General features: G+C 43.7%; 1 protein-coding gene across 1 annotated transcript in view; it reads left to right on the top strand.

Annotated features, from left to right (window-relative positions):
* Positions 1–12,500, top strand: part of LOC311280694 (uncharacterized protein) — a 34,214-nt gene that overhangs the window by 15,139 nt on the left and 6,575 nt on the right. The window contains exons 2-3 of the mRNA XM_084393070.1: positions 885–1,278; positions 1,396–1,477. Of these exons, the coding sequence (XP_084249196.1) occupies positions 1,259–1,278; positions 1,396–1,477 (102 nt within the window). The 5' untranslated portion in view covers positions 885–1,258. The remainder of the gene's footprint in view (positions 1–884; positions 1,279–1,395; positions 1,478–12,500) is intronic.

The following is a 12,500-nucleotide window of genomic DNA, read 5'->3' as shown; positions in this document are numbered from 1 at the left end:
GAAGTAGGAGCTGTAGAACCCGGACTTCATTTCGGCTGGAGGGACAATCTCGATCACACCCTTCGCCAGTAGGGTGGCGACCTCCGCTCTCATGACAGGGGCATTGCCACCCACCATAGTGAAGCGGACTCCCCGGAAGAGGCGAGGAGACCGTGCGAACTGAACCGCATAGCCGAGCCTGATGTTCTCGCGACCCAGCGGGACAGGTTGGGAGATCTAGCGAGGCTCCCAAGAACTGAACCAGCGGGGTCATGGGGTCTATTGGACAAGCAAAACAGTTAAAATATTTACATTTTTAATTTATTTAGCGGCTAAAATAATAGACCATGTAATTTGCATTTTTTCCGTCAATTTACTGTAATCAAAGAAGTCAATCACGAGAGTAGTTTAATTTTGAATGAAAAAGAGCAACTGATTCTGTGTTGAAGTTTTATTCACAAATGTCACGATTCAGAAGATTTCATTGTTCACATAAATTATAATCTCTGTTTCTCCTAACATTTATATCTCTGTAATCCTAAAGAATATCCTCTATTGCCAGTTTTAAGCAGTGCCACATGAGGGCGCACTCACTCTTAGTACTTTTAGCAGCATGTCTTACATTTAAAGCTAAATAAAAGTATCAGTTAACATTTTCTGTTAATATTTAGTCCAAGTGTGCTTCCTCTGAGAGTATCTCTTTGATCATCACTGTAAAATGGTATATGAAAAATGGAAAATGCACACTAATTGTCTATTTGTCTCATGAGATCCAGTTTAGTCTACTTTCTCCTGATTTCATTTGTAAAAAGTTTTCTGTTCATGGCACACACACACACACACACACACACACAAAACGTAGCCTACAGCAAGTCGTTAATTTTATAATGTAATGGTGTTTACAGTATGAAATCATAAGCTCCTCCCACTCGCCTGGATTGATGTGAAGCTCAACTCTTGAGAAGAAGAAGAAGAAGAGTAGAGAAGAGGAGTAGAGAAGAGGAGTAGACAGAGAGAGAGAGACTGGTTCATCTGAGAGAGTCTCATCACACCACTGTGGGTGTGTGTGTGTGTGTGTGTGTGTGTTTGATATTAACAGGAGACACACAGATACTGTCCTCATTCTCAGCAGTGATGGATTCCTCTGTCTGTGGAGTTCTGCACTCTTCTGACTAGTGATGATAATCGATTATTAATGACTATCGTCTTTAGTAATGATGAAGGTGTTTCTAAATAGTCATGTGACGCGGCGAGTCGCGGATTATACTCGCACCCTTTGATGGACTTTTCACATGCGGGGTAAGTGAAATAACTAGTTATTACTCTACTAAAGTCATGGACTGAAACAGATTAGCGACTGAAGTCAGTAAAGTGTTAGTGTTATTCTGCTTCAGTAACTGTGATGTTCTTGTTCAGGCTCAGACTGATGATGCTCAGGTTTCCCCCGTGTCCTCTCGTGCTCGCGCACTGGCTGCTGTCGAGTCTCCTGTTCTCTCAGGTACAGTAGGTTAGATGAACACCTGTGTCTGTGTCGTGTCTTCTGTTCTCTCAGGTACAGTAGGTTAGATGAACACCTGTGTCTGTGTCGTGTCTTCTGTTCTCTCAGGTACAGTAGGTTAGATGAACACCTGTGTCGTGTCTCCTGTTCTCTCAGGTACAGTAGGTTAGATGAACACCTGTGTCTGTGTCGTGTCTCCTGTTCTCTCAGGTACAGTAGGTTAGATGAACACCTGTGTCTGTGTCGTGTCTCCTGTTCTCTCAGGTACAGTAGGTTAGATGAACACCTGTGTCTGTGTCGTGTCTTCTGTTCTCTCAGGTACAGTAGGTTAGATGAACACCTGTGTCGTGTCTCCTGTTCTCTCAGGTACAGTAGGTTAGATGAACACCTGTGTCTGTGTCGTGTCTTCTGTTCTCTCAGGTACAGTAGGTTAGATGAACACCTGTGTCTGTGTCGTGTCTTCTGTTCTCTCAGGTACAGTAGGTTAGATGAACACCTGTGTCGTGTCTCCTGTTCTCTCAGGTACAGTAGGTTAGATGAACACCTGTGTCTGTGTCGTGTCTTCTGTTCTCTCAGGTACAGTAGGTTAGATGAACACCTGTGTCGTGTCTTCTGTTCTCTCAGGTACAGTAGGTTAGATGAACACCTGTGTCTGTGTCGTGTCTTCTGTTCTCTCAGGTACAGTAGGTTAGATGAACACCTGTGTCTGTGTCGTGTCTTCTGTTCTCTCAGGTACAGTAGGTTAGATGAACACCTGTGTCTGTGTCGTGTGTTCTGTTCTCTCAGGTACAGTAGGTTAGATGAACACCTGTGTCTGTGTCGTGTCTTCTGTTCTCTCAGGTACAGTAGGTTAGATGAACACCTGTGTCGTGTCTTCTGTTCTCTCAGGTACAGTAGGTTAGATGAACACCTGTGTCTGTGTCGTGTCTTCTGTTCTCTCAGGTACAGTAGGTTAGATGAACACCTGTGTCTGTGTCGTGTCTTCTGTTCTCTCAGGTACAGTAGGTTAGATGAACACCTGTGTCGTGTCTCCTGTACTCTCAGGTACAGTAGGTTAGATGAACACCTGTGTCTGTGTCGTGTCTTCTGTTCTCTCAGGTACAGTAGGTTAGATGAACACCTGTGTCTGTGTCGTGTCTTCTGTTCTCTCAGGTACAGTAGGTTAGATGAACACCTGTGTCGTGTCTTCTGTTCTCTCAGGTACAGTAGGTTAGATGAACACCTGTGTCGTGTCTCCTGTTCTCTCAGGTACAGTAGGTTAGATGAACACCTGTGTCGTGTCTCCTGTTCTCTCAGGTACAGTAGGTTAGATGAACACCTGTGTCGTGTCTTCTGTTCTCTCAGGTACAGTAGGTTAGATGAACACCTGTGTCTGTGTCGTGTCTTCTGTTCTCTCAGGTACAGTAGGTTAGATGAACACCTGTGTCTGTGTCGTGTCTTCTGTTCTCTCAGGTACAGTAGGTTAGATGAACACCTGTGTCGTGTCTCCTGTACTCTCAGGTACAGTAGGTTAGATGAACACCTGTGTCTGTGTCGTGTCTTCTGTTCTCTCAGGTACAGTAGGTTAGATGAACACCTGTGTCTGTGTCGTGTCTTCTGTTCTCTCAGGTACAGTAGGTTAGATGAACACCTGTGTCGTGTCTTCTGTTCTCTCAGGTACAGTAGGTTAGATGAACACCTGTGTCGTGTCTTCTGTTCTCTCAGGTACAGTAGGTTAGATGAACACCTGTGTCGTGTCTCCTGTTCTCTCAGGTACAGTAGGTTAGATGAACACCTGTGTCGTGTCTTCTGTTCTCTCAGGTACAGTAGGTTAGATGAACACCTGTGTCGTGTCTCCTGTTCTCTCAGGTACAGTAGGTTAGATGAACACCTGTGTCGTGTCTCCTGTTCTCTCAGGTACAGTAGGTTAGATGAACACCTGTGTCTGTGTCGTGTCTTCTGTTCTCTCAGGTACAGTAGGTTAGATGAACACCTGTGTCGTGTCTCCTGTTCTCTCAGGTACAGTAGGTTAGATGAACACCTGTGTCTGTGTCGTGTCTTCTGTTCTCTCAGGTACAGTAGGTTAGATGAACACCTGTGTCGTGTCTCCTGTTCTCTCAGGTACAGTAGGTTAGATGAACACCTGTGTCTGTGTCGTGTCTTCTGTTCTCTCAGGTACAGTAGGTTAGATGAACACCTGTGTCTGTGTCGTGTCTTCTGTTCTCTCAGGTACAGTAGGTTAGATGAACACCTGTGTCGTGTCTCCTGTTCTCTCAGGTACAGTAGGTTAGATGAACACCTGTGTCTGTGTCGTGTCTTCTGTTCTCTCAGGTACAGTAGGTTAGATGAACACCTGTGTCGTGTCTTCTGTTCTCTCAGGTACAGTAGGTTAGATGAACACCTGTGTCGTGTCTCCTGTTCTCTCAGGTACAGTAGGTTAGATGAACACCTGTGTCTGTGTCGTGTCTCCTGTTCTCTCAGGTACAGTAGGTTAGATGAACACCTGTGTCTGTGTCGTGTCTCCTGTTCTCTCAGGTACAGTAGGTTAGATGAACACCTGTGTCTGTGTCGTGTCTCCTGTACTCTCAGGTACAGTAGGTTAGATGAACACCTGTGTCTGTGTCGTGTCTCCTGTTCTCTCAGGTACAGTAGGTTAGATGAACACCTGTGTCGTGTCTTCTGTTCTCTCAGGTACAGTAGGTTAGATGAACACCTGTGTCTGTGTCGTGTCTTCTGTTCTCTCAGGTACAGTAGGTTAGATGAACACCTGTGTCGTGTCTCCTGTACTCTCAGGTACAGTAGGTTAGATGAACACCTGTGTCTGTGTCGTGTCTCCTGTTCTCTCAGGTACAGTAGGTTAGATGAACACCTGTGTCTGTGTCGTGTCTTCTGTTCTCTCAGGTACAGTAGGTTAGATGAACACCTGTGTCTGTGTCGTGTCTTCTGTTCTCTCAGGTACAGTAGGTTAGATGAACACCTGTGTCTGTGTCGTGTCTCCTGTTCTCTCAGGTACAGTAGGTTAGATGAACACCTGTGTCTGTGTCGTGTCTCCTGTTCTCTCAGGTACAGTAGGTTAGTAGTAGTAGTAGTAGGTAGTAGGTTCTTTATTGATCCTTTAACAGGAAATTACAGTGTCACAGCAGCTTCATGACAGACATAACACCACATATTAGTTCAGTTTTATCCTGACCTATTTAAGTTAAAAATATATATATAACAGACTACTATAGCAAACTATGCATAAAAGAGACAAAGGTTATTTTTGTGCGTTGTAGAGTCTTATAGCAGCTGGTATAAAGGATTTCCTGTACCGCTCCGTCTTGCATACTGGTGCAATCAGTCTTTGACTGAAGGTGCTTCTGTTTATCACCTTCAGGGAGTGGAGAGGGTGTGCGGGGTTGTCCAGTATTGAGCCTAGTTTGTTTACTGCTCTGGTCCCTGCCACCTGCTGGACCGTCTCAATTTCAGCCCCAACCACTGAGCTGGCCTTCCTGATGAGCTTGTCAACTCTGTTTCTGTCTGCTGTGTTAACTCCCTCTCCCCAGCATGCCACAGCGAAAAACACAGCACTAGCCACCACTGTGTGATAGACCCTGCAGAGCAAGGGTTGGCAGATGTTAAATGTCCTCAGCCTCCTTAAAAAATAAAGTCGGCTTTGCCCCTTACGGTACACCACCTCCATATGACTCTTCCAGTCCAGCTTACTATCCAGCTGCACACCCAGGTACCTGTGATTGGCAACCTGCTCCACCTCGTTGCCCCTGATGGTGACTGGTGTTGGCTGGATTCTTCTCCTCCTCCCCCTCCTAAAATCCACCACTATCTCCTTGGTTTTTGTGGTGTTGAGATGTAGGTTATTGTCCGCACTCCATTTCACAAAGTTGCTGATTGTTCTTCTGTACTCCTCCTCATCGTCTCCGTTGATGAGGCCGACCACTGAGGTATCATCTGAGAATTTCTGCAGGAAGCAACCATCAGTGTTGTATTGGAAGTCCGCTGTATAGATGGCAAACAGAAACGGAGCTAGCACAGTTCCTTGTGGTGCTCCTGTGCTGCTTAGAATGGTACTTGAGACACTGTTCTGTAGGCGCACATACTGTGGTCTGAGGGATAGATAATCCAAAATCCACAAGACCAATGATGGATCCACCTTCATCTTTCCCATCTTCTCCCCTAACAGACGAGGCTGGATGGTATTAAAGGCACTTGAGAAATCAAAAAAAGTGATCCGCACAGATGCATCAGAGGTGTCCAGATGTGTATAAACCCTCTGCAGCATATAGATGAGGGCATCATCTACACTGATGTTAGACTGATATGCAAACTGTAAGGGGTCCATTTTATTTGACACACTAGTCCTAATGTAAGAGAGGACAAGTCTCTCAAATGTCTTCATGACATGTGAGGTGAGTGCTACCGGTCTGTAGTCATTATGGTCGGTGGAATGTTTTTTCTTCTTTGGGACAGGGACCAGGCAAGATGTTTTCCACAACCTTGGAACCATCTGTAAACACAGGCTCAGGTTAAACAGGTGTGTTAGAATACCACATAGCTCTGCAGAGCAGGTCTTCAATAATCTGGGGCTGATGTTATCAGGCCCCACTGCTTTCCTTGGCTTCAGACCACCCAGCATCGCCCTGACCTGAGCTGGATGAAGAACTATAGGCGGGGCTGTTGGTGGGCTGCTATGGGATGTGGAGAGGGGGCTATGAGCAGATAATATCCCAGGAGTGTTGGGAAAAGGAGGGGGAGATGGAGAAGAGGCAGCTGTGGCCAATAGACCAGATGGAGGAGGCTGAGATGGTGTGGGACAGTCAAATCTGTTGAAGAATCTGTTTAGATCATCAGCCAGACTCTGATCACCATCAGGCAACGAACCACCCTTCTGCTTCATGCCTGTGATCTTCCTCATTCCATCCCATACCTGCTTAACTCCATCTTGCTGCAGCTGTTGTTCCAGTTTCAGCCTATATGCTTCTTTCCCCTCTTTAATCTTGCCTTTCAGTAACTTTTGGATTTCCTTAATTTTGTTTCTGTCCCCTTCCTTGAAAGCTTTTCTCTTCTCATTCAACAAACCCTTCAAGCTGCTATTAATCCATGGTTTGTTATTAGGAAAACAGCGAATCACAACTGATGGTACTATGTCGTCATAACAGAAATTGATGTAGTGAGTAATGCATTCTGTTAGGCCATCAATGTCATCGCCATATTCCTCACAGAACACATCCCAATCTGTTGTCTCAAAACAGTACTTCAGAGCTTCGTCAGCTTCAGGAGACCAGCACTTCGATGTTCTGGTGGTGACAGGCAGCCTCTTGACAGCTGGGGTGTAGAAAGGAGTAAGGTGTAACATGTCATGGTCTGAGCGTCCAAGAGGGGGCAGTGCAGTACATTTATATGCATTTTTCACACTGGCATACAAGAGATCCAGCGTTTTATCACCTCTCGTTGTGCACTCAACAAACTGTTTAAAAGTGGGCAAAGTCTTAGAGAGACTGACATGATTGAAATCTCCAGACAAGAAAATAAACGCGTCTGGATAATTGTCCTGAAGTCTCGCGACAGTGGTGTGTACCACGTCACAAACGGCTTCCGCCTTGGCAGATGGAGGGATGTAAACAACAATGGCCACTACCACGGTGAACTCTCTAGGTAGGTAATACGGTCTTAAACTGACCGCTAGAAGCTCAATGTCCTTATTGCATACATGTTCTTTGATTGTTGCATGCTTAGGGTTACACCACTTGTTGTTGATAAGCATGAGAAGCCCTCCCCCTTTCTGCTTCCCGCTCAATGCGGTGTCCCTGTCAGCTCGTACCGTCCTGAAGCCGGTAAAACTGATCAGAGAGTCGGGCGTGTTGTTTGTCAACCACGTCTCCGTAAGGCATATAATGCTGCTCTCCTGATACAATTTCTGTGTCTTGACAAGAGTTTCTAGTTCCTCTAGTTTGTTTGTTAAGCAGCGGACATTTCCCATAGTTATGGATGGTATTGCTGGTTTAAAAGACTCCTTCCATGCTCTCGCCACTTTCCTCTTGTTTCTCTTCACCCCGGCACGCGTTCCCCTATGTCTCCTCAGTAAGAGTTCCATCGGAATGTCATGTCGAATTCCATATCTTGAGCCATGAACTAGGTTCAGGAGTTCCTGGCGGGTGTATGTCTTGCTTTGCAGATATCGGCACATAATTGTTGATGAGTCAAGATGAGTTCAATAATAAAATCTTGTTAAAATCTTAAATGTTAAAGGTAGCTAAAAAAAGTACTAAAACACACTAACAGGCAGACAACGCTACACACAGCTGCATGCAACCGGCTGCCGTCTCACCGGCGCACATACACACACGCCCAGGGAGGCGATCAGGCCTAGATGAACACCTGTGTCGTGTCTCCTGTTCTCTCAGGTACAGTAGGTTAGATGAACACCTGTGTCTGTGTCGTGTCTCCTGTTCTCTCAGGTACAGTAGGTTAGATGAACACCTGTGTCTGTGTCGTGTCTTCTGTTCTCTCAGGTACAGTAGGTTAGATGAACACCTGTGTCTGTGTCGTGTCTTCTGTTCTCTCAGGTACAGTAGGTTAGATGAACACCTGTGTCGTGTCTTCTGTTCTCTCAGGTACAGTAGGTTAGATGAACACCTGTGTCTGTGTCGTGTCTTCTGTTCTCTCAGGTACAGTAGGTTAGATGAACACCTGTGTCTGTGTCGTGTCTTCTGTTCTCTCAGGTACAGTAGGTTAGATGAACACCTGTGTCTGTGTCGTGTCTTCTGTTCTCTCAGGTACAGTAGGTTAGATGAACACCTGTGTCGTGTCTCCTGTTCTCTCAGGTACAGTAGGTTAGATGAACACCTGTGTCGTGTCTCCTGTTCTCTCAGGTACAGTAGGTTAGATGAACACCTGTGTCGTGTCTCCTGTTCTCTCAGGTACAGTCGGTTAGATGAACACCTGTGTCGTGTCTCCTGTTCTCTCAGGTACAGTAGGTTAGATGAACACCTGTGTCTGTGTCGTGTCTTCTGTTCTCTCAGGTACAGTAGGTTAGATGAACACCTGTGTCGTGTCTTCTGTTCTCTCAGGTACAGTAGGTTAGATGAACACCTGTGTCTGTGTCATGTCTTCTGTTCTCTCAGGTACAGTAGGTTAGATGAACACCTGTGTCTGTGTTGTGTCTTCTGTTCTCTCAGGTACAGTAGGTTAGATGAACACCTGTGTCGTGTCTTCTGTTCTCTCAGGTACAGTAGGTTAGATGAACACCTGTGTCTGTGTCATGTCTCCTGTTCTCTCAGGTACAGTAGGTTAGATGAACACCTGTGTCTGTGTCGTGTCTCCTGTTCTCTCAGGTACAGTAGGTTAGATGAACACCTGTGTCTGTGTCGTGTCTTCTGTTCTCTCAGGTACAGTAGGTTAGATGAACACCTGTGTCTGTGTTGTGTCTTCTGTTCTCTCAGGTACAGTAGGTTAGATGAACACCTGTGTCTGTGTCGTGTCTTCTGTTCTCTCAGGTACAGTAGGTTAGATGAACACCTGTGTCGTGTCTTCTGTTCTCTCAGGTACAGTAGGTTAGATGAACACCTGTGTCGTGTCTTCTGTTCTCTCAGGTACAGTAGGTTAGATGAACACCTGTGTCGTGTCTTCTGTTCTCTCAGGTACAGTAGGTTAGATGAACACCTGTGTCTGTGTTGTGTCTTCTGTTCTCTCAGGTACAGTAGGTTAGATGAACACCTGTGTCTGTGTTGTGTCTTCTGTTCTCTCAGGTACAGTAGGTTAGATGAACACCTGTGTCTGTGTCGTGTCTCCTGTTCTCTCAGGTACAGTAGGTTAGATGAACACCTGTGTCTGTGTTGTGTCTTCTGTTCTCTCAGGTACAGTAGGTTAGATGAACACCTGTGTCTGTGTCGTGTCTTCTGTTCTCTCAGGTACAGTAGGTTAGATGAACACCTGTGTCTGTGTCGTGTCTTCTGTTCTCTCAGGTACAGTAGGTTAGATGAACACCTGTGTCTGTGTCATGTCTCCTGTTCTCTCAGGTACAGTAGGTTAGATGAACACCTGTGTCTGTGTCGTGTCTCCTGTTCTCTCAGGTACAGTAGGTTAGATGAACACCTGTGTCTGTGTCGTGTCTTCTGTTCTCTCAGGTACAGTAGGTTAGATGAACACCTGTGTCTGTGTCGTGTCTTCTGTTCTCTCAGGTAGGCTGAAGCTAAAATTTAGTTAAAATGTAGAATGACTTGTTTAAGAAACAGGAGTACGGTGAGTCATTCTCAGCTAACAAAAATAATTTTTAAGAACATTTTGCTAATGTTCCTATTAAGTCATGAAAAAAAAATATTTCTGTATCCTCTGAATGTTCAAAACGTCCATGTTTTTTTTTTTCTTGCTTATGTGAACATTCCAAACTTCATGCAGGAAATGTGTAACCAAACGTGTTGATCAGCGGTTTGCAGAAGCAGCAATGGCATCGAGCGGTTTTTGCAGGTTATGTAAAAAAAACACACAAAAAAAACATGAAAGTTAGTGGTATTTACACCCACTGGAGTGACTCGTCGAGAGGTTAAAAGGAATTGGACAGAGCCGTCCCAGCTAACAAAAATAAGTTGTCAGAACGTTTTGCTAACATTCCCATTAGGTTATTAAAACATTATTTCTGAATGTTTTTTAAACATTGAAAACGTCCATTTTTTAAGTGTATAAAGAACTTTTTTTTTTTTTTATGAATGTGAACATTAAAGTAACATTCACTCATTTTGGAAATGTTATTAAAACGTTATTTCTGAATGTTTTTTAAACGTTGAATACGTCCAGTTTTTTTTTATGTATTAAGAACGTTTTTTTCTTGGTTTATGTGAACGTTACAGGAACATTCCATTCACTCATTTTGGAAATGTTAGGAAAACGTTATATTTGAATGTTTTCTGGACGTTCACATCACCCTGAGCGGGTGGCCCGTCCATCACCGGGCTTACACACTGACACTCGAGTATTACAGTGATGCTTCAGGCTGAAGAGAGACCGGTAGAGCGTAGGCTAATGGTTGTCTGGAGACGCTGGGTGTTTGGTGTAAAGATGGCATGGAATGGAGCGCATGCTCAGAGTTGTGAGTGATAGAAAGACAATGAGAGAATTTAGTTCAGAATCAGATGGAATGCTGTTACTGAAGGGAAATTCCAAGTCCTGATTGATTAGTGTAATGGGTTAGGTTCAATCCCAGCTAACAACGAACCCAACAAACACAGAACTTCCCCACTAATGTTCCCATTTGGTTATTGTTTTTGGGAACCTAAAGAGAACTTTCTTAGGAACTTACTTTGCAGGTTATTTTTAGTTTTAATTTTATAACCCAAAGAAAACCTTCCCAGAACGTTCCCTGCAGGTTATTTTAAGGTTTTATTTTACTTTCACTAACATTCTTTAAAAGTTATGTATAAATGTTTGAACAAAACGTTCTTAAAACATTTAAAAAAAACTGGATGTTTTGAACGTTCAGAAAACATAAAAAAAATTATGTTTTCATAACATTTCCAAAATGCTAAAACATTCTTAATACTTAAAAAAACCCGGATGTTTGGAACGTTAAGACAACATTCAGAAATAACGTTTTCCTAACATTCCCCAAATGATAGAATGGAATGTTCCTCTAACTTCACATAAACCAAGAAAAAAAAACGTTCTTAATGCTTAAAAAAAAAAAAACGGATGTTTGAAACGTTCAGAAAACATTCAGAAATAAAGTTTTCATAACTTAATGGGAATGTTAGAAAAACAAACATATTTTTGATATCTGGGAATGTTGTTCTAAGAACGTTTTCACTCAACATTATGAGAATGTATTTTAACTCTATAAACATTATAAGAACGTTCCAGAAACATTATTTCAGGAAAGTTTTTTGCTAACATTTACATAACCTTTACATAACGTTAGTGAAAGTTCCTGTTAGCTGGGGTAACGGCTCTGGAATTGGACTGGATTAAACCCGCCAATAGCGCTAGGTGGATAAGCCAGTTTGTGATTGGTTCCCGCAAAGTTGTAAAGGAAGCAGCAGAGATAAATGTACAGGTGTCCGGCCTGAGCTTCAGGGCAGATCAGGCTGGGTTTACCCAGTCTACCTCCGAGACGCATTCGAGACGGATCTGATCTTCAGGAGGAGGTCTGGCCACATTCCAGACGGAACTGGTCAAGTGTAAATGCATCTGGTTGTTGAAACCACATATGTAAATGTTACTCCTCAACAAGGCTAAAAAATAAACGTGTGAGAGCGTGTTATAGGCTATATGTCATGTTATAGCCAGATATGACGGCGCTACTGCAACAGGCACAACCGCAGATGAGCAGCTGAGCATCTATCTAAGCAAGCGTGAAATCATGTGTGACTCTAACGAGAGCAGTCTCAGTACTATGGTACGGTCTAAATCCTGACTGGAAATCCTCCAGATATCATTTCTTTCTAAAAAGGCACACAGTTGTGAGGATACTGCCTTTTCTAGTGTCTTTGACAGAAAAGGCAGATTCGAGATCGGCCTGTAATTGACTAATTCTGTACGATCAAGTTGAGCTTATTTAACAAGCGGTTTAATCATATTAAAATGGATGGATACAATTTTTCCTCAGGAAGACTACAATGCACTGCCTGATGCGATACTGTAGTGGACGGTTGAGTAGAAATAATTTTCTACAGTATATATAATTTTTTATATTTACGAAATATAAGCAGATCTAGCAGCTTTTAAAGCCTCTCTCCATGAAATGCGAAAAATGTTTTCTTCCAGTTGCTCCATTTTTCTGGCTGCTCTCTTAAGGGCCCGAGTGTGCTCGTTGTACCACGGCGTTGGACTATTTCCTTTAATCTTCTTTAAGCGCAGAGGAGTAACTGTGTCTAAAGTGCTGGAAAAGAGAGAGTTAAAAGTTTCTGTTGCAACATCGAGTTCTTCTAAGCTATCTGGGACACTAAACTGATCAAGAAGATTATTAATAAAGCAATCTTTAGTGTGAGAAGTGATAGTTCTACCATATTTGAAATACGGAGTTAGTTTTGCAGCCTTGGCTAAATGTAGTAAACAT

This window comes from Rutilus rutilus (assembly GCF_951802725.1).
Source record: "Rutilus rutilus genome assembly, chromosome: 21".
NCBI lineage: Eukaryota > Metazoa > Chordata > Actinopteri > Cypriniformes > Leuciscidae > Rutilus > Rutilus rutilus.
Note: the sequence above shows the minus strand (reverse complement) of the source record. Positions and strands in the feature narration are given on the sequence as shown.